At 52.4% G+C, this 21,980-nt stretch overlaps 2 protein-coding genes across 7 annotated transcripts in view; both read left to right on the top strand.

Annotated features, from left to right (window-relative positions):
* The window catches only part of CUEDC1 (CUE domain containing 1), a 76,653-nt gene extending 68,166 nt beyond the window's left edge, over window positions 1-8,487 (top strand). For 3 of the 6 annotated variants that reach the window (XM_027087149.1, XM_027087146.1, XM_027087148.1), the window contains 2 exons: window positions 1,235-1,306; window positions 2,149-2,242. In XM_027087149.1, coding sequence (XP_026942950.1) covers window positions 1,235-1,265 — 31 coding nt within the window. In that variant the 3' untranslated portion in view covers window positions 1,266-1,306; window positions 2,149-2,242. Of the gene's footprint in view, window positions 1-1,234; window positions 1,307-2,148; window positions 2,243-3,535; window positions 3,595-4,435; window positions 4,507-6,566; window positions 6,732-6,902 lie in introns of those variants that run through there. The other 3 variants (XM_027087151.1, XM_027087150.1, XR_003428767.1) reach the window with 2 other exon arrangements.
* Window positions 8,488-17,296: 8,809 nt separating this feature from the next.
* MRPS23 (mitochondrial ribosomal protein S23) lies at window positions 17,297-21,843 on the top strand. The gene is made up of 5 exons (XM_027087145.1): window positions 17,297-17,462; window positions 18,289-18,459; window positions 20,565-20,642; window positions 20,948-21,074; window positions 21,432-21,843. The coding sequence occupies exons 1-5, from the start codon at window positions 17,419-17,421 to the stop codon at window positions 21,582-21,584; spliced, it is 573 nt and encodes a 190-aa protein (XP_026942946.1). The 5' UTR covers window positions 17,297-17,418; the 3' UTR covers window positions 21,585-21,843.
* Window positions 21,844-21,980: the final 137 nt, after the last annotated feature.

Here is a 21,980-nt window from a genome sequence, read left to right as displayed (position 1 = left end):
TCCAAGAAACAGGCAGAATGACGCAGCAAGGCTGAAGACACGCTTGTTAATTACGGCAAAAACATGTCGGCGCGGAAGGGCAGGGTCAATCTGGGAAGAGTTCATTCATTCATTCATTCATTCAGTACCTGGGGAGTATCTGCCACAGGCCAGGCTCTGCCTTAGTGTTGGAGGAATAGAACTGGAAGCTTCACGTCCAAGGTGGTGAGAAGCAAGAATTGCCTCAGTGGCTGAAGGAGGGCCAGGGGTGGACAGCAGGCTGCTGGGCTGCACGGACGAGGGTCAGGCTGGAGCTGGGGACACCCTGAAGGTCCCGGTTCCATCCTCTACATCTGGACTCTGCCTGTGCGTGTGCACAGTGGCCCCTGGTGAGCCAGTGCCCACCACACACACACACACACAGGCTGCCCGCCTCAGAGGAAGAATCCGCAGCTCTTGCCCGAAACAGAGCTTACATCGCATGGTGGAATGGGGGAGGGGGGCAGAAGGATGGGGAGCTCAGCTGACCCCAGCTTGAAGAGGGAAAATCCTGTCGAACTGATTCATAAGCGACAGGCTGGGAGCTTAGGTCCCACCAGATACGCATCTGGGGGTTTAACAGCAGCCTCTTGTCCTTGATCCCAAATTAACCATAGACACCGGGACCGCTGAGGTGGATCAGGATGACTCACAGGGACTTAGCAGGCAAGGTGACTCGGGATTAGCGTGGGAGCTTAGAAGGGCAGAGCGGGACCCAAGTGGGAGCCGAGTGAATGGGGAGACTCGGCGCCCCACGTCAGGACGCAGGCAGGCTGGCCACGTGCTGGTGAATGTGTCACAGCCTGTCGGGGTGCAGGGGAAGCCCCAGTGCTTAGCATCTGGTAGCTTCCATGGTGTAAACACTCCCATCGTGGCTGATTTCAAGCTACCAAAGGGCCTTCACGGAATGCAGAGTGGTCAGAGGAACGGACAGTTGGGAGCCTGCGGGAGCTGGCCCTCCACACATACAGACCAGACCACCGACCCTTTTTACAGAAAAGGGGAGAGTGAGGCTTGGGTGGGGAAAGAAATGCTCCTTGAACCCCGGTGTCCTCCTTGCTATAAGCTCCCTCCTGGTTAGGGCAGAAGCCTGCTCTTTGCTCCCTTCCTCAAGTGGAAGGGTGGGGCTGAGCCCCTTTCCTGTGGGGACAGCCCTGACCCCCCTCCCCGGGCCTTGGGCAGCCACTGGCCCTCAGAGGTGTCTTCCCCCTTCCAGGAACCAGCGACAACAACCCCGCTGCATCTGAAGATGCCTTATTCAGGGACAAGTTGAAACACATGGGAAAATGTGAGTCCAGCGTACGCCCCCTCCCCGGCTCTTCTAAGACAGGCCTGTGGCCTCCTGGGAGGGAGGGAGCCACCCGGAATTTTAATGCAGCTGACTCTTGGTGAACCAAAGTGACATTTTAATCACGGGCTGGCTCCCTCAGCTTTCCTGCCGTACTTCCCTGTGCAACTGAGTCTGGATACAAATTAAGTTTTAAATCCTCTTGGGCCATCTGTCTGCAGAAAAATAATAATGTGCTGGACACCGCGCCCCCCTGCCCCCCGCCGTTTTAGAGTTCACATTCTCTGTGGCTTGAGGGGGCTTGGCCAGGCTGGGCCTGAGTGGGGAGGCCCAAGCTAAGTCCACGTTCTGTGGGTGGGCGGTCCACCGGCTCAGTGGCCCCTTCCCACAAAGTCCTGCCAGCCGGGTCCCGCCTTCCCCTCTACCCCACCCCCCAGACACACAACCATGCGTGAATGAGGCTGCCATCCTTTCAGGCTCCATTTCAGAGAAAATCTCGGATTAGTCATGGAAATCCCAGAACCAGTCCTGGAGGTGGAGAGGGGAGAAGGGGAGGTGGCAGGAAGAAAGCCAAGATGTGAAGCCGTCTGTCACAGCTGGGGAAGGAGGAATACCCGGATCTCAGCTGCTGGCTGCGGTCCCTGGCCAGGCTCTCGGTGGCCTGTGCTGCCTCTGCCGGCCGACCCAGGATGGCAGCCTCACTCCGCCAGGGCACCAGCCTGACCCCGGTCTGCGATTGCTGTCACCTCTTCCCTCCCCCACCAGCCTGCCCACCTGCCCCCGTCCTGGGGGGCAGCTACCTGCTGCTCTCGCTGCCGGCTCACAGGTCTCTCTGCCCCTAGCCACCCGGAGGAAGCTGTTTGAACTGGCCAGGGCCTTCTCGGAGAAGACCAAGATGAGGAAGTCAAAGAGGAAACACTTGTTGAAGCATCAGTCGTATCCTTTCCAGCCTGGCACTGGGTGGCAGCGGTGGGTGCTAAGGGTGCTGAAAACCCTGGGCTGGACTCCCTGAGGCTGCACCCTCCCCCGGAGTGGGACCGGGCCACGTGACTCTCCCCTCTCCCACCCTGGGCCCTGCTGCCAGCCTGGCGCTGCCCTATCTCTTTTTTTTTTTTTGCGGTACGCAGGCCTCTCACTGTTGTGGCCTCTCCCGCTGCGGAGCAGAGGCTCCGGATGCGGAGGCTCAGCGGCCATGGCTCACAGGCCCAGCCGCTCCGCGGCATGTGGGATCTTCCCGGACCAGGGCACGAACCTGTGTCCCCTGCATTGGCAGGCGGACTCTCAACCACTGCGCCACCAGGGAAGCCCTGACCTATCTCTTGACACCAGTGTTGACTCCCATCACCAGGCATGGGGAACAGGCCAGTGTAGGCCCCTGTAGGCTCAGAAGTTGTCCTACCACTTTTTAACTTTTTGTTTGGGGTAATCTGCGTCTTGAGAGAAAACTTCGTCCTTCCATGGAAATAAGCAAACCTTTTCCTAATTTCTTTTTTTTTAATATAAATTTATTTATTTTATTCGTTTTTGGCTGCGTTGTTGCATGCAGGTTTTTCTCTAGTTCTGGAGAGCGGGGGCCACTCTTCGTTGCGGTGCGCGGGCTTCTCACTGCGGTGGCTTCTCTCGTTGCAGAGCACAGGCTCTAGGCGCACAGGCTTCAGTAGTCGTGACTCGCGGGCTCCAGAGCGCAGGCTTAGCAGTTATGGCGCACGGGCTTAGTTGCCCCACGGCATGTGGGATCTTCCTGGACCAGGGCCCGAACCCGTGTCCCCTGCTTTGGCAGGCGGATTCTTAACCACTGCACCACCAGGGAAACCCCCCTAATTTCTTAAGTTGAATTGATCCACAGACCTTTCCACCTCCTCAATTCACGTGTTGGCCCTGCCTTCTCACTCTTAGTTCCTCCAGTAAAAATATGGTTTTCCACAATTTTACCCAGACTTCCATCCATGCTTGTCAAACAGGGCCCAGGATATTATTATAGAAGCTGAGCAGCCAAAGGAGAACAGGGAGAAAGTTCCTTCTCTGTCCCCAGAGATGGGAGCTGGGGGAGAGAGTCAGCGCCTGGCTGCTCAGATGACCCCAAGAAAAGGAGCCTGCAGGAGGTATTGGGGAGTTTGGGGGGATAAGGCTGGTGCGGTGAAGGCCTCCTGAGCTTGGGGCGGGGGTAGAAGTCCAGGGACAGGGAGTGCCCACCCATCCCTGGGACAGTTTTCCTGAATGGTCCGGCAGACTGGGGGCTGCGGCATCAACAGCCAATCTCCTGGACGACGTGGAGGGCCACACTTGTGGTGAGGCGGGGAGGGCAGGGAAGTCGGGGCTCTGAGTTGCCTGTGTTGGGTGGTCCTCCAAGAGGAGGGCCTGGGTGTTTCACAGGTGAACCCAGACTGTAAAGGAGGGGACACCGAACCTGGGGGACATATCAGGGTTGGTGGGCAGGCGACCCAAGGAAATGGGTCCCCCTCGTGACTTGGTCCATATCGCCTCTCCCTTCCACTCCTGAAAAGGGGCCCAGCCACATCTCCACCTAAATCTTTGCCTGGAGCACAAAGCACCGAGTGCTGTTTCTGGGGAATATTCTCTGGGGTGTGAGGGGACAGACAGGCCCACCCACATGGAAGGGCCTCCCCTTGAGAGCCACGCTCTGGGCAGTTTCAGTGTCTGGGGCCCAGAGGCCTTTCAGCGTTCATTCAGTCCCTCCCAAAGGCGTGTGGGCCAGCAGACACTGCCTCAGACCTTCCAAGGCCCACAGCTGAACCCTGATCCTCAGGCCTCAGAGCAGAGGAGCCCTTTGGTGGTCAGGAGACATCCAGAAACAAGGGCTAGAAGGGCCTTGGAGGTCATCTGGACAGTCCAACTTCCCCATCTCATTTTATAGATGAGGAAACTGAGGGAAGAACTTGTCCAAGGCCTCAGAGCTCATCGATAGAGACAGAGCAGCAGCCAGGGGTCCTAACCCCGCACCGTGCCCAGTTGCCCCTCACCAGACCCGCGCATCGCTCCCGGGGATCAGCGTGTGCCCCGGCAAACAAGGGTGGAGAGAGTTGGCTCAGCTGTCTTGCCCAGCCTGGGAGACGTGTCTGAGTGAGGCCCTGCAGGGTGGAGGGTGAGGTGCTTTCCTCTGCTTTTCAGACGAAGACTTCAGGGGAAGGCGACAGGAGGTGCCCAAGGTGGAGGAAGCACTAAGGGAAGGACAGTAAGAGGTAAGGTGCAGGACTGACCTGCCCCACACCCCAGAGGGCGGTCTTCCCCGTGGTCCAGAGGCATCAGGCTCAGGCAACTAGATGGCGCAGGTCCGGGGTTTTTTCCCTTGTTACGGCGGGGGGCGTGTGCATGGGGGAATTAGTGTCTTGCGTTATTTATTCATTTGACAGAAGATAATCACACCTATGCCAGATGCTAGGAACAGGAAGAGAAAAACCAGCTTTGACCTTGAATAGTTTACAACACAGTTGAGAAGAGAGTCCAGGATACACACAGCACACTAATTTAAGAAAAACTGAGATGGCCTCACCCGGCCACGTCCACACAGAACTCTGCCATTGCCTCGGGTTTTGGTGGTGGGGAAGATGAGGGAACGGCCCCTCTCAAGACAGCTCTGTTTCTGGCTGGAGCCATGGGCCTCCAGGCTGCTTTTCCTCCTCTATCCCAGTGCATCCCTGGGGAAGAAACAGGGAGTGTCAACACCTCCTCCAGGGCTCAGGGGAACCTGTCCCTCTTCCAGCCCCTCCCCCATCAGGAAGCTGCCTGCTCACCCTGCCCCCAGCCGCTGTCCTGGTCCCAGGGGTCAGCTATCTACAGGGCTTTTTTTTTTTTGCGGTACGCGGGCCTCTCACTGTCGTGGCCTCTCCCGTTGTGGAGCACAGGCTCCGGACGTGCAGGCTCAGCGGCCATGGCTCACGGGCCCAGCCGCTCCGCGGCACGTGGGATCTTCCCGGACTGGGGCACGAACCCATGTCCCCTGCATCCGCAGGCAGACTCTCAACCACTGCACCACCAGGGAAGCCCTACAGGGCTTTCTTGAGCTCACGGTGTGGCAGGTATGGCCCTGTTTCAGGCTATGGAGAAATACTTGCTACCCTCAGGGTAACTGCAGTGGAGGGGAGAAACCAGTGTGGGGAGGACACAGCCAGGAAGAGTACAGGCGCCCTCTCCCCTCAGCCTGGGCGGCTGGCCTTCACGTCACCTCTAGTTGACCCGCCACCCTCCACCAGGCCCTTCCAGACCTCTTCTGTTCTCTCAGGCTCTCCTCACCCATGTTGCTGCACCCAGGCTTCCCAGGTATCCGGAATGCTGAAATAAAGCCAGCCGAGGGGAGGACCCCCGCCTCCCGTGCAGTGTCGCTACCACTTCCTTCCCACTGGTCCCCCGGGAAACGTGCTGGCCCAAAGCCACCCTTATCAGGACCTTCCTCATAATTTCTTTCTTTCCTGAATCTTCCAGCTTTTCCCTTTCCTTCCTCAGGTCTACATCCTCCTCGTCCCATCTTAAAAACCAAGAGTCCTCAATATTTTCCATCATCACCCAGTTTGCAGAAACGTGCATCCTCCTTCACCCATTGCCAGCTGGCACCCCCACCCCCACCCCCAGACTGACTCAGGATCACCTGCCAGGTCCTGGGCCTTTTCCTGTTCTGCATCCTCTGGTGTTGTCTCTGCACGCCATGCCCGTCGTCTCCCCTGAAACTGCCCTCCCTTGGCTCCTGTGGCCCCAGGAATCCTGGATCCCCTTTCTCTCTGCCTTTGATTCTCTGTGCGCTTTTGGGCTCCCCTGGCTCCTTCCACTCCCTCAATCCCAGCTCTCCCCGTAGCTCTGGGCTTGACCCTCTTCAAAGTCTCCTTACTCCCTCTCCCTAGCGGTGCCGCCAGCCTCTCTTACGGCATCAGCAATACTTCTGTGCAGTTGGTTCCCAAATCCGAATCTCCCTCTTAGTTCTCCAAATCCACTCCACGGCCCCAGCTGTGCCCACGATGGTCTTTCTAGCCCTGGCTGTCAACTCACTGAAAGCTAGACAGTCCCACTTCCGATTTCCCCAGTTCATTTCTCTTCTTATTCCTCGCATCACTGCCCTGGCAGACTCTCATCGCCTGGCTAACAGCTGCTGGTCTCTTCACTGCCCCTGCTCTGTTTACCCATCACCAGGACACCACTACAGTTCCATTTCTCCCTTGCTCTCTGAACGGGTCTTCCAAGCGAAGGCTCCTCAGCTTGGTGTGGGGGTCCCACCAAATTCTGATCCCATTTTACTTTTCTGCCCCTACAGGTGCCCTTGGTGTAGCTCAGCTGGGCTACCGCTGTATCACAGAACAGGCCAGGCACCCAGGCACACCTCTCAGACAGCTGCTTCACCCCACCCGCCCCACTCCATCTCTAGCTGCCAGAGTCCCTGCTGTTTTGCAAGTTGGAATGTTTCTAGGAGCTTGGATTGGTGGGTGTGACCGCAGGCAGAGTTCCAAGGCTGACATAGAGTCCCTGGGGGAAGGAGAAGCCTCCTGTCTTTAGAAGCTTCTGCCCAGAACCATCTCTCCAGGAACCGGTGGTGAGGAAAGACCCCTGGGCTCCACTGAAAAAGACTTCTCCCATCCCTTTTTCCTGCCAGATGTAGCAGTTTCTCCTCGCCGGAGACCATCTGACCCGGTAGAGGCAGCCACAGAGCAAACCGGCCCTCCGCTGAAGAGCCCAGCTGCAGCCGGACTGATGGTGCTTGAGTTCTGAGGCCCAGTGGTTCTCCAGCCACAGTCCAGCCCAGCCACTGCCACTGCCACTTCCCAAGGGACTTAGAACTTCCGAGTTGCATGCTGTGATTGGAGGAAGGGCCTGAGGGTGGAGGCGGCAGCCAACCACAGTCCCTTTCGTAGCCAGGCTGTTCTGTGGGGAACGAGTGGAAATGTAGGATCTAACCCCTCTTCTTAAAAAAAAAAAAAAAAACACCCAGAAAACTGGCAAAGGTTGGAGTACCCAGAAGGGGAGGATGATCCTACCAGAGGCTCGTTGGCCTGAAGGTGGAGCCCCTGCCCCCCTCTTGTCCTGGTCTCTCCTGTCGGGCCACAGACACTGCCTGATCCCATACCCCCATCCGCAGCTCCCTTCTGGGCACCTAGGGTCCTTTATTCCCATGGCCTTCTGCATCTCAGTCTTTCCCCAGGGGTGCTGGTCCTTGGCACTCCCCTGCACGGAGCTCTGGGTGAGAAAGCCCTGGGCAGTCACTCGGGCCCGCTCTGAGGAGTGATGGGCCACTGCAGAGAGGTATCTGCTGAGTACCCTGCCTGGGCCCCTCGGGCTGCCTCTGTTAGGGGCTGGCAAGGGCCCCCAGCAGGGATGGGGAGGCTGGCCACCCCGGAGCTGGCGGATTCTAGCTAGGCAGGGGTAGTGTTTACTCTGACAGAAGACAAAAGTCAGTCCTGGATGGGATCCTGTAGTCCCACAACAGTGGGGGCTCCAGGGGCTCTGACTCCCCAGTTGGACTAGAAGTTCTGCTGTCATTAAGGGTGGGCAGCGGCCAGTTCTTTAGTAACCCTGAGAAGGTGCAGGACTGAGGGGCAAGAAGGAGAGGCTGCCAGCCGGGCCAGAGCCTCTGGGGCAGAAGGGCTTGCTGGGTGCCCCTTGCCAAGAGTGAGAAGGCAAATGGCCAGGAGGAAAACAAGGGTCCTACGAACCTGACCCGGCACCAACCACTGCCAACGGGAGGGAGGGAGGGAGGGAGGGAGGGGCAGCCGGGCTTCCGTGGCCCGGCTGGAGGCGGGAAGGCGCCGACCTCGGGAGAACCGGGGAGCCGGGCAGGCACGGGGCTAGGGCCCGAGCGGGGAGCCAGCCCAGCGGCACGGCGGTGGGGCGTTGGGGGCGGGCGCCAAGCCTGGCGGGGCTTGGAGGCCGTAAGCCACCTCGAGATAGTGAGGGCGTGGCGGGCTCCCCGCGGTGCCGGAGGGGGACCCTGGCCCGGCTCAGCCTCCCGAGCGAGTGCGGAAGTGCTGCCGCCCTCCAATCCCCACCGCCCCCCAAGGGCTCCTGATGACCGGGCACAGAAGAGGGGGAGCGCCAGTCGCCCCCCACCCCCAACCCCCGTCCGTGTGTGTGGCTTTGTCAGTTTTTTTGTTTTTGTTTTTTCTCCTGCGTGTGGGTTTTATCTTGGAGCAGTTTCATAGGAATTCGTGTAATAAAGACTTGGTGTTCTCTTGGTGCTCTGACGTGGCGGCGCGTGGGCTGACCCTCCTCTTCGCCTCCCCCTGCCCCCGGCACCCCGCGCCCGTGGGCCGCCTGCCTGGCCCACCCGCAGTGCCCGCGGGGCCCCGGGGCTAGGCATCCCCGCAGCGCCCCTCAGGTGGCCCCTGTGCCGCACCGCAGCCTCGCCCACCTGCTGGCGCTGCCCGCCTTCCTGTTTGCCTGGGAAAGTAAGTAAACCGCTTGCTGGCAGGCCAGGGAAACACCAGTCTGTTGCGAGCGCTCCAGCCGGTCACCTTCCTAAATAAACAGAAAGCTGCCAGAATAACGTCTCGCCTGGAGCTGCGGGGATGTGTAGGGTCAGGCTTCAGAGGGCCCGCAGACGTCTTCCAGTTCAAACCCCTCTCGCTTTCCCTACTCCCAGGCTTCGGTGAACTACCTCCCGCGCCAGGGAGCTCACTGCCAGAGGAGGAGGCTGGTGCCCTTTTCAGACAGGGCGGTTTTCAAGGTTAAAAAGTTCTTCCTGGTGTTGAGCTGTGGGCCTCCTTGTGGCTTCAACCCACACAACTTATTTCTGGGCTCCGAGTCACCCAGGCCAAGTCACTGCTTTTCCTCTGATGCCATGATTTTTTGTTTGTTTTTAATATTTATTTGTTTTTTATCATTTACTTGGCTGCACCGGGTCTTAGTCACGGCACGCGGGATCTTCGTGGTGGCATGAGGGATCTTTAGTTGCGGCATGTGAACTCTTAGTTGCAGCACGTGGGATCTAGTTCCCTGACCAGGGATCGAAGCTGGGCCCCTTGCATTGGGAGCATGGAGTCTTAGCCACTGGACCGCCAGGGAAGTCCCCCCGTCCCCATGCCATGTTTGAGTTCAGTGGCCTTTCTCCTGGATAAACAATGCAGGTTCTTCCTGCCTCCCCCACAAAAATGTTCTGCCCCCACCCTGCCCTGCCCCTAGCCCAGGTAGACCCAGGTGGGCTTGTAAATTGACGTACCTGGACAGCTGGCGATGCTCCAGACCTGGTGTCTGGACCTCAGCAACCCAAGATTATCCTCTCATCCCTGCTCTGTGCATTCTTTACTGATAGCTGTTGATCAGTGTAAATCCCCCCGCCGCCAGCATAGCACCAGTACCCGGGACCTTGTTAGAAATGCCAATTCTCAACCCCACCCCAAGCTGAGTCAGAAACTCTGGGGGTGCAGCCCAGCAGTCTGTGCTTCTGATATGCACTAACGTTTGGGAGCCATGGTGTTAGGTCGGTACCTAGTACTGGCTGCAGAGTAGAATTACCAGAGTAGTTTAAAAACTCTTGATGCTCAGTACCCTACACCAAGTACATCAGCAGTTATAGGTTGGTTTCTTTGAAAGCGCCTCAGGTAATTCAAGTTCACACTCAAGTTTGCGGACCAGCACGCTAAGCAGTCTGTTAGGTGTTTCATATTAGCCCAGTTAATCTTGCCCAATAGTGGCCACTTTACAGATGATGCAATGACAATTCAGAAAGGTTAAGTAACTTACCTAAGAGCTAGCAAGGTACGAAGTAAGAAAAGGGGCCAGGGCTGCCTGACTTCAAAACCTGTACTCCGCCCTCCATCCAGACCTCCTGAATCCGAACTTGGGGTGTATTTGAACAAGGCTTCCAGATGATTCTGATACGTTTGAGAACCACAGTTCTACTACCTTGCTACTCAAAGTCTGGCCTGCAGACCAGCAGCATCTCTATCATCCGGGAGCTTGTTAGAAACAGAATTCCCAGCTCTGCTCCAGACCTACTGAACCAGAATGTGCATTTTAAAAAACTCCTCGGTTGTCTTCTGTGCACAGTAAGGCTTGAGAAACACTGGTTCTCAAACTTGCTGCCCACTGGGATCATCTCTGTTGTTTGGTCCCATTCCCAGAGATTCTGGTTTCATTGATTCGGGATTGAGCCTGGGAATCAGATCGTACAAGCTCCTGGGTGATTCTAAGGTGCGGCAAAGTTTGCGCACACTCACTATTACGCCTATTAGTGTAGATGAGGCTGAAGGTGATTGGAGCCAGAGAGGGGGCTGTAGGGAAAGAAGGCAAAGAAAGCTTACCAGGTCCAACAGGAGTGCAGAAGAGGAAGCCCCTGCTCCATGATGAGTCCCTCCCAGTCGAACAGTGTGTAGAGGACCCAGGGAGGAGTCGGGCTGGGTCAGGTGACTGCCTCAGCCACCCAGCCTCACACCATGCTCATCTGCAAGTCCTGGGCTCTTGGTATCCACAACGTGATACTTGTAGATTCATCTTCTGCAAAAATGCTGAGCTGGGCTATCTATCTGGAGTCTGGTCCAGCCAATGCCCCTCCCCCTTTGTATGCTTTGGTGTCCTCAGGGCTCAGTCCCAGCTTGCGAGGAGCTCATGGGGCTGGGGAATGCTGTGCCCGGAAGAACTGGCCTGGTTATTACCATGCTGGGGTCTCAACCCTCCCTCTGTTCTCCTGAAGCAACTGGTAAGGGGTTGAGGTTGGAGGAAACACAGGAGAACTTGGTTTGAAGCAGGCAGGTAAGGTGTGGGACGATGATGCTGAGAGCTGCTTATCAGTGCTTACTGTATGTCAGTCATTTTTCTGGGGTGCTTTACAAACATTGTTTTATCCCACAACTATTATATGAAATCAGTATTTATACTCCCATTTCCCAGATCGGGAAACTGAGGCCCAGAGATGTTAAGGTCCTTACTCGGTATCACCGTCAGTAAGTGGTAGTGCCTGAATTTGAACCCAGGCAGCTGAACTCCAGAGCTGGTGCCTAAACACTAAGCTATATATTGGGGTGGCGGGAACAGGTGATAAGACTTAGAACCCCTGCATAAATGCAATTTGTAGAGCACGGAAAGGTCCACCTGCTTAAAAACATCTTCAACAGCACGCCCGGAAGTCACCTATTAGCATTCTTTATCTGATTTTTAAAACAATCTTACCATTTCCATTAAATGGCAAATATGCTGCTGAGAGCCACACATGAACCTCTTTTGCCCATTATCACAGCATAGATTAATATTCATTGGATTAATTGGCTAGACCAGCTGGAGAAAGATTTGGAAGTTTCTGGAGTTGATGGTGGGGTGAGGGGGTGGGTTGGGGTGTTGAAGGGGGCTGTGTAGATCTACTGCCACCTGGTGGTGATCTCTCAGAAGCGGCAGTTGCTGGTCACCGAGGGGCCCAAACACCATGTTCCCAGAAGGAAGACCCGAGCACCTGTGTGGCCTGAAGCCAGACGAGGAAGTTTACTCTGTTCACATGGTCTTCTGTTTGGTAAAATTTGCAAAGCAAGGATATCTTTGTACCATTTTCTTAAAAGGGCCACTGAGATTACATAAGCTTCGGGCCCCACAAAACCAGCATCTACCTGGCCTGTCATTTCTATAAAGAGTCACAGTCCTTTATCAGGCCAGGAGGATTATTCCAGGGACTCTGCAGGGAGGAGTTGTGAAGCTCAGTACAAACTCAGCACGAGCCTGTCTTGCTCTGACCTTGCCATTCAGAGCGTGGTCTGTGGATACGGTAACCAACTGTTCTGGTTTTCCAGGACTGAGTGGTTTCCTCGGATGTGGAAGTTTCAATGCTAAAACCAGGAAAGTCCGTGGCAGACTTGGGTGAGTCGATTACTGTATCTGCAGACCAGCAGTATTGGCGTCAGCCTGGAAGTTTTTTTGGAAATGCAGTTTCAGGCCTCACCCCAGAACTCCTGGGTCAGAATCTGCATTTTCCAAGAACCCCATGACCTTCAGGTACACATTAAAGATGGCGGGCTCTGCCTCCCCCAAGAAAAGAGGGGCCTACCCCAGCCCCGAAATGTGTGCCTGCAAGGGTCTCATCTTCTGCTGGGAAAACTCCACAGCGTGGTTCCCACTGGACTTTAATTCTGATAACTGAAAGGCCAGACCTAGCTGGCTCCTGTTTCCACGGTGATACAGACCACCCAGGGCAGGTAGGCACAAAGTGCTTCTCTCTCCTCTGCCTGAACTGGATTCTCCTTGGGGGCAAGGCTGCTGTTTGCTGAAGAAATGAATGGGCAGCCATGTGAAAATGCCTTGAGGGAATTCCCTGGTTGTCCAGTGGATAGGTCTCCACATTTTCGCTGCTGAGGGCCTGCGTTCAATCCCTGAAAAAAGAAAGAAAGAAAGAAAGGGAAGGAAGGAAGAAAGAAAGAAAGAAAATGCCTTGAAAATTGTTAGATGAGATTTAATTGTAAGTGTGATTGAATACATTGTGATCTGTTGCTCTTGGGCATGGAATGGTCAGAAATTGTTATTCCTATTTATTGAGCAATTACTATACACCAGGCACAGTTTTGAGCACTCTACAAGTATTAACCCACTGGTAATAACTACACTGGTTAACCCACTGGTTAACTATAGGTGTTAACAAGGCTATGTGGTGGGTGCTATGATGATGCGCATTTCACAGAAGACAAGCTGAGGCTCAGAGGTTTATAAAAGGGATCTATCCTATCAGTGAGGCACAGAGGACAGCCAGGACGGGAAGTGACCAGGGGCCTGACAGGCTGGAGGATTGCTTCCATTCAACCACAGCTTTCTCCCTATGGGTGTATCCAGGGAAGGCCTCCAGGAAGGAGGGCAGCAAAGGAGGGCTGAGGTCACTGCATCCTCATTTGCTCTAACTTGGTTTTATTTCTCTGTGCTGTTCAACTGGAAAATTCTTTCTATGAGCCAGCTCTGGGCCAAGCACCAGGCTGGGCGTGGGGAGGCAGAGATAAGAGTCCTGGTTGCTGCCTCAAAGAGGCCCAGCTAGACAGACTCAGACAAGCAGACAGTTACAACGCCAGGCCCGCAAAGTGAGAGAGAGAAGGTGAGGGAGCAAGCAGGTCCCCGGGGCACATCCATGCGGTCTGGCTGAGTGTGTGCTGGGGCTGAAGCGCCTTCCCGCCTGACTGTTGAAAGGAAGTGGAGGTGTGGGCCTCCAAGGAGGGAGGGTCTGGGCCAGGAGACAAACAGCATGGAGGTGAGAGGGGGCACTCCTGCCTCTTCCTTGAAGACCCCCCCTCCCTGCCCTTCCTCTTCCTGGGCCCTGTCCTGTGGATTGAATATATATTACTGCTTTCCTCCCCTTTTAAAGCAACGTCTAACTGCTCTCTGGTCCTGGCTCTCTGCAGTATTCATGATTTCATCAGCATGCTGGGGGGTTCACTTGCCAAAGCTCTTCTGCTATTGGAGATGCGCTTGATCTTTTTGTCAGACAAACTCCTGGGCGCTAATTACAAAGATGTGGGCAGACTGTAGGGAAGCCGCAAGGGATGGCCTAGACCCTACGGGTGGTACAGAGGGGCACAGTTGGCCGTCTCTAGGCCTGAAGAGAAGGGAGGAGACTGGAACCTGGGGAGAGAGCTGGGTGTGAAGAGGCCGCCCTGCGGATCTAAGACTTTACGGTCCTGGATTGTATAGGGAGGAGGGGTGGGAATGACTTCTGTCTCCTCTTTCTTCCCAGTCCCTGGCCGATGCCTCCCATTGGTGAAACAGAGGGCAAGGGGCTGGAGGATGCAGTCCTAGAAGTCAGCCTCCGGGGGCGGAAGCAGAGCTGGGTGAAGAAGGGCACAGAGTGGGTGTGGCTCTGGGCAGGCAAATGGAAGCTATTCAGTGCCGGTCCTTGTTGATCAGTGTTGTGGGCTGAATGGTGTCCCTCCAAAATTCATACACTGAGGTCCTAACCCCCAGTACCTCAGGATGTGGCTGTGTTTGGAGATAGCATCTTTAAAGAGGTATTTAAGTAAAAATGAGGTCATTAGTTTGGGCCTGAATCCAATATGACTGGAGTCATAAGAAGAGGACATGGACACACACAGAGAGGGAAGACCGTGTGAAGACACAGGGAGAAGACAGCCATCTACAAACCGGGGAGAGAGGCCTCTGAAGAAATAGCCCTGCCAACACGTTGATCTCTGTCTGACTTCCAGTCTCCAGAACTGTGAGACAATAGATTTCTGTTGTTTAAGCCATTCAGTCTGTGGTATTTTGTTATGGCAGCCCTAGCTACCCAATAGTCAATAAGCTATTCAGCACATAACTTATCAATTATGCATTTGCCTCTCTGTCTCCCCCTCTGGACAGCCAGCTTCTCCAGGACTCCGCACAGGGTCAGGTGGGCGCCAAAATGTTTGTGGGATGAATGGATCATTTAACAAGAAAATCAAACATTAAGGCGATCTATGGAATATCATCAAAATGTTGCAGTCTCAGGGGGCAATCAGTGGATGACAGGACACAACAGCAGAAGTGATGCTGTAACAGCCACTAGACTTGCCTGTTACAAGCACTTACTATGTATAAGCACCGTGATGCGTGCTTTACACGAATGATCGCTTTTACTCTGGCAATGAGCGGACACCGCCAAATGTTACATGGGGAAAGAGAGGCTTGAAAAGTTATGTAAGTGCCCAAGATGACAGGATTAATGGGCACATCTACAGTGTGATGCAGCGGGACAAAATGGGGCCAAGCGGTATTGTGGAAGGAATATGACCTTCTGGAGAGATTACAAGCTCTATTCCTTTATCTGTAAGATTATCAGGACATGATCTATGGCCTCAGGTAGTTGAACTATTGAAGGAGATAATCCAGGTCCCTGGTGTGGTGCATGGCATGAGTGCATCAGCTTCTTGCAGCTTTGAGAGGCCCGGGTGAGAAGACAGAAAACCTCTACTGTCCATTCTGCCCGCCCCCAGCTCCCTCCTACGTGATGAATGAATGCTCCCTGGGATGCAACTTCCTGTTGCAGGTTCAGAGGGTTCCCAATGCATCTTTGCTCCCACATCTCCATGGTTCCTTACACTACCCACCAACATTCCGTTCTCAGTCACAGAAGCATGAAATAGGATGCTGGAGGGGAAACTTGAAAGGCTCAGAAGAGGAAGGGACTTCCCCAAGAAGATCTAGAGAGAAAACTGCCACCTTGCAATTCCTCCCCCATCGAGCGTTTGGGTCTTTGGCTCCCCTCCCTGAACTTGCAATAAGCCCTTCTAATTCTTTAGCAGCGGTAACTGGGTAACAGCAGTGGCCTACGGGGCAGTCCCGAGTATGAGAAGGGAAGTGTGTCTGTGGTCTGGCCTGGCAGCTAGTTCTTACTTGGATGGAATTAGAAACTTGTTTTGAAGCCTGGGAAGACTATATTTAGCTGCGAGTATGTTTGCTCTCCCTAGAGCAAAGTCTTGTAGACCTGCCTAGGACTCCATGCTTGGCCCAGCGGCCAGAGCTGTGCTCTCTCTTCCCTGCTCCAGAGGGTCCTGAGGCAGCAGTGAAACCCACCTCTCAGCCCTCGGCCTCAGATCACCCTGTCCCCTGCCCCTGGCACCAGTTTTGCCTGAGTTCTCAGCCCATCAGTCTCCAGCCGGAGGCATGGCTAAGGAGGCATTGTGGGGTCCTAGAAAGTGCCTAGGTGGGGCTGGAAGCCTGGCTCTGTCAGTTACCTATCAGACAAGTTACTTAACTCCCTGTGGCCTCACATTCTCATTTATGATGGGGATAACAACAGCCAGTTGTGGGTAGGTGTGTGGATTCGGTGAGAGAACACAAGCAAGTATTAACTGCTCATCAGACATCCCCCTCCACCTCACCAGCCTCCCAGAGAGCAGGGAGGACTCTGGGATGACTTGTCACTTTCTTGATGACAAAGATAATGGGCTCCCCGGAGATATTGTGTGTGTATGTGATTCAGAACATTTCACTGGCTTAAAAAGTTCAAAAATGAATACAAACTCTTCACAGGTCAAACTCTGAAGAATACATAAAGAAAAAAAATTCTCCCTTCCCCTCCTGCAATCTCACTGGAGATAATCAATGTTCACAGCCATAGGTGCCTTTCCACATAGTTTCTATCCTCATACAAACACGTCTAAAAGATTTCTTTTTTCTTTTGATTAAAGACCTTCTCTGCAATTTCCTTTTTCATTTAACAGTAAGTCGTGGGCATTCATCTAGGTCAATACGTATGGATCTAGCTCGTTCATTTCAATAGCTGCATAGGACTCCATAGATTATATGAAGCATAATTTTCCAGCCATCTCCCATTCGATGGTTGGGAGGGTGCATTACAAACAATGCTGCAATGACGATCTCTGCACAAATATCCTCGTGAAATTGTGTTTTAATTTCTATGGGGTACTTTACCCAAAGTATGACTGTTGGGACAAAAGGTTATGCTGAGAGGATACTTCCCCAGATTTTTGAGTTTCCTTCTCGGAGTTTGTTTGTTCCGGACACTTTCACTTTTCAAGCTCTAAGGAACAGCTAGCTAGCGACGCCTCCCGGGGAGAAAACCCTAGCTGCCCGCAGCATCCCTATTAGAGCGCATGCAGGTGGCGCTCCAGGGCCAAAGGGTTTAGTGGGGAGCGCTAAACAGTAGGAGACGGAGGACGGAGGCTTGGGCTCTAGGGTGACCCTGGGCGGGTGACGTTCCTCCCCGGGCCTCGGTTTCCTTCCGCGCAGTCTTTGAGTCCAACCAAAATTAGGTGCAGCCCGTACCTAGAGCTGGTGACCTCTTATCTCTGCCTTACGAATTCCTAGACTAGTTGGCTCTCCCAGGACCTAGGCTGCGCCTCCCTCCTCCCTCCCCATCATCTTCCCTCCGCACGGCCCGGTCTTCTTGGGCGGAGTTGGCTCAATAAGGCCAGGGAGGGTAAAGCAACCACCACAATTAACCCCTCCCCTGGATCGGTCATTTATTGCTTCTGCCGGGCTTTGGCTCGCTCCCTCCCTGGCGGCTCGGCTATCGAGTGCTCCTGTCTGAACCTGGCGTGTAGCCGATGGCGTGCCGATGCGGCCATCCTTTGCTTCTGCCTGGCTCCGCCCTCCCGTTGGGGCCCGGGCGGTAGCCCAGAGATCCGCGGCTCGGCCCGCGACTTACAGTCACTTTGCCTGCTGCGGGCGCTTCCGGTTCCGGTACGAGGAACCACACGGGATCCGAGGCGGCGGGCATGGCGGGGAGCCGCCTGGAAACCGTGGGGAGCATTTTCTCGCGGTGCGTGCTCGGAGCCGGGGTGGGCCGAGGGCGCCTCCGCTTTTTACGCCCTTTCTTGGGTGGGTCTGAGTCCGGCCAGGCCTCTCTTGTGCTCTCTCCCGTTTCTGAAGAATTGTGCTTGACTACGTCACCCCTTGAATTTCTTAGCTCTCACGTTCAAGATCGCACCTGTCCGCTCCCCGAGTGGAGGTCTCTAGGAAGAGGAAGGGAGGAAGGGGCTGATGGGCCTGGCGGGACCGTCTTTGCATTTTCCTTGACGGGACGGGGATGGGGCGAGGTGGGTGGGACGCACATAAGAAGGTGGAAGATTAACTCCCGAGCACTGTTAGGTTGGTTTGGAATATGGAAACATCTTACCTGTAGGTAGGGGACTTCCTGCTCTGCCCTCCTTCCGGGTGTCTTCCGGACTCTGTGACCCCCGCCGGTGTCCCGGGCTGCGGCTACACTGATTCACTGACTGACCTTGGTTTTAAATTAATTAATTAATTTTTGGCTGCAGTGGGTCTTCTTGCTGTGCGCTGGATTTTTTCTAGTTGCGGCGAGCAGAGGCTACTCTTCGTTGTGGTGCGCGGGCTTCTCATTGCGGCGGCTTCTCTTGTTGCGGAGCATGGGCTCTAGGCGCCCGGGCTTCAGTAGTGTGGCACGTGGGCTCAGTAGTTGTGGCTCGCAGGCTCAGTAGTTGTGGCATACGGGCTTAGTTGCTCCGTGCATGTGGGATCTTCCGGGACCAGGGCTCGAACCCGTGTCCCCTGCATTGGTAGGCGTATTCTTAACCACTGTGCCACCAGGGAAGTCCTCTGACCTTCGTTCTTTACCCTTCCTTCAGGACGCGGGACCTGATGCGGGCTGGTGTGTTGAAGGAGAAGCCCCTCTGGTTTGACATATATAATGCCTTCCCGCCACTGAGGGAGCCGGTCTTCCGAAGGCCCCACTTGCGATACGGCAAAGCGAAAGCTCACATCCAGGACATCTTCTACCACGAGGATCGGATTAGAGCGTGAGTGCCGGGCCCGTATGGTGGACAGGAGGCTGCAGAACTTTAGAAGGAAAGGTTTAGCCAGCAGTCTGACAACTTAAATAGGAATTGAGTCTGGGCTTGCTCTGTGGAGCCGGTCTTGTCTATCTAGCCGGATTAGGGAATCAGAGGCCCTCACCCATGTGAGAGAAGCAGAAGTTCAGAGAAGTAGAATCTGGAGCCCAACAACTGACTGATCATTGCAATGATAGCTACCTGTTTCTGCACATCTGTTTGGTGGCTGGCACCGTGTTAAGCCCTTAACCAGCGTTATCTCATTTAGGTCTTACTTCAACCCTGCAGGGTTGGTCGGTATCCTTGTCTCCATTTTAGTCATGAGAACAATGAGGCTCAAGGTCAGCTTACTGGGAATTCACTGACAAAGCCCTTTCCCTCGAATACGGATGTCAGTTTTTAGTATCCAGAGTGTGTACAGTTTCTTTTGTCTTTAAATGTTAAGATCAGAGATTGTGCCTAATTGAAATTAATACATATACCTTATTCTTATCCCTATTTCTGGATGTAAGAAAACAATTTATAAAGTCATTTTCTCTATTGAGGTCCAGGCACCTTTCACTTGACGAATCTTTTTTTTTTTCTCCCACGACACTCCTTTGAGGTAGGAGAACAAGTATGTTCTGGCTCTGCTTGTAAATTTTCAGAGATCTTTGGGGCATTAAATACTTCTTCAGTAGTTTCCTGCTCAGGTCCATTGCATGCTCTCGGTCAGGATGCTTTCAAGGTCATTTACATATTAAAATCATTTGTGCTTCTACTGTGTGCGTAGCAGTGGAACTGGGTGATGGTCACTGGAGAATGTGGAATATTTTACTGCTTCCTCTTTTATTGCCGTTAAGGCCAAAATAATAACACCTTATACTTAAATCGTTTTTTGAACCTTTATCTTTTTGGCCTTTTTTTTTTTTTTTTGGTGTTTTTGATATTTTTAAGAACTTAAAACAACAAAATAAATTTCAGGTTTATCAAAACCTAAATGTAATAAGTGAAGTCCTAAAAGTTCTAGAAGAAACTATGGGGTAATTTAAAAAATAATCTCTGTGATAAAAGCCTACCTAAGCATGATAAAAAAACCCAGAAGCCATAGATGAAAATATTAAAATTTCTGCACACAAAAACTACCATAAGCAAAATCAAAAGTCAGGTGACATACTGGGAAAAAATTTTGCAACATGGTATGACAGAGGGCTAATTCCTGTTTATATTGCTATAAAGTTTGCTTATGAGTCAAGAGAAAGACCAAGCGGAAAAGTAGGCAAAGAACGTGGACAGGTCACAGAAAAGGAAATTCATTTGCTTTTAAACATGAAAAGATGTTCAACCTGTTTCGTAAGAAAAGCAAAACTACAATGAATTATAATATTTCACCTGTCAGATGGACAAAGGTCAAAACGTCAGGAGGTACAATTAGGTGCGGGTGTATAGAAATAGGCGGTCTCCTGCCTTCCCGGTGTGGGTATAATTTGGCACAGCCCCTTTGGCAAGCATTCTGGCAGTTTGCAAGGCCAAATTACAAAGGCACATACCTTGACCCAGCAATACCATTTTTATGAAATTATTCCACAGGCTTATTTGCACGGTACACTAAGAAATATAGATAAAGGTAATCATTGCAACACTGTCTAAAGTAGCAAAGGACTAGAAACAATCTACGTGCCCTGATTTGAAATGATCTCTGAGAAATATTAAGTAAAAAGGAAAGATGTGTTTACTATCCTTGGGGTTAAACAGCGTGGCTGGGGACAGGGAATGATAGATGCATGTATGGTTGTATAGTGGTAGAACATTCCTGGGTGGATACACAAGAAACGGGTTAGCGCGTTGCTTAAGGGGAGGGGAACTGGGAGTTTAGGGTGCAGAGGTGAGGAGGAGTGTTACTTTTCACTGGATACCTTTCTGTAACATTTGATGTATTTACCATGTGCCTGCATTGCTTATTTAAAACGAACAAAAAAGGTCTGTAGGTCATGTTGTACTCGCTTCCTCAGGGCCCAGCAGTTATTCTTTCCTCCATTCTTGGCCATGATCTATAACTGGAGATTTATATTGTATTGTTTTGTACTTTCTAGGAAATTTTATTCAACCTATGGATCTGGTCCAAAAGCTTTTGATCTGTTCAATCCAAACTTCAAGTCTACCTGTCAACGGTAAGCCATTCCATAAGTCTTTGGTTACCTTTCTTTTTTTAGGATTTAGTTGTCAATTTGAGGGGTTTTGTTGCATTCCACTTGAGGAAAGAGATGTTCCTATAGGAAGATCTCTTTTTTTTTTAATTAACTCTTTTTTTAAACCATAGGTCCTTGTTGGTTATCTGTTTTAAGTAGAGCAGTGTGTACATGTCAATCCCAAACTCCCTAGGAAGTTCTCTTAAGGGAATACTCAGGACTGTGTAATAGCATGTCTTGACAACTCTCAATATACAGACCGAAGATGTGACTGCTTGGAATTCTAGGTTTGTGGAGAAGTACATTGAGCTACAGAAACTTGGAGAAACAGATGAAGAGAAGTTATTTGTGGAAGCAGGGAAGGCTTTATTGGCAGAAGGTGTCATCTTAAGACGAGTAGGAGAGGCAAGGACCGTGAGTATTTTGTTCGCAAAACTATTACTAGGATTGGTTGTCTGTTTGTCAGAGGTTAAAGGAAGGCTTGGTTTTCTTTCCCCAACCGTGGCTCCAGGTCAAATACCGTTAGATTGAATAGACTAGATTTTTGTGGTAAGGACCCCGGCTTGGAACAAGTGAGTTGTCACGAGGGCTTTTAAAATTGTGGTTCTGTAGAGACTTTTATCGTGTTTATTATTTGTTGTAATCAAATTTGACCTGAGATATTAATGTTAGATTTTTGGGTCAGTGATAGAATGTGCTAGTCATATAGCTTCAGCTGATTGAGTGAAAGTCATAACATCTGTGTGACGTACTTATATCTGGTCTTTTAAGCAACAGGATGGTAGTCACATTTCCTGGAAATCTGAACCCATGGGTGTCGAGCCCCAGACTGCGTTGGAGGAGAACCAGTCTCTGAAAGAAGATCCACAGGCCCAGCATTTGGGGGCACCTGGAGAGCAGTCGACAGGCCTCCCACCTCCCTGAAGAACTTGTATGCTGTGTATACTGACATCCAAACTGGATTCACTGCGTGAATGTTGTACTGTTTTTAACAGTTGAACTGTGTAAATGTTTCTTGATCTCTAAGGCATCACGTTTGCCTTCTCTTGGTTTCCACTTCTAGGTTGTCATAAAGCTCTGTATCATGGTTTGAAGAAGCAGTTATGTGAACTTTCATGTTAGGACGGCATTAAACAAAGAATTCCTCGGTGCTTATAAAGTAAATGTACTTTAAAACTGTAAACAGCCTGAGGAAACCTTTGTAAGTATCGTTTGAATGGGACTCATTCTTAGTAGGTTTGCTTGGGGTTTTGTGTTCACATTTGATTCTCTGGTATGTTTCTCTTCTCTCTCTTTTTTTTTTTTTTTTTTTTTTTTTTT

Source organism: Aethalodelphis obliquidens, unplaced genomic scaffold (genome assembly GCF_003676395.1).
Source record: "Aethalodelphis obliquidens isolate GAN/ISIS:26980383/991018 unplaced genomic scaffold, ASM367639v1 scaffold58, whole genome shotgun sequence".
NCBI classification, from domain to species: Eukaryota; Metazoa; Chordata; class Mammalia; order Artiodactyla; family Delphinidae; genus Aethalodelphis; species Aethalodelphis obliquidens.
This window is presented reverse-complemented; position numbering and strand designations above follow the sequence as displayed.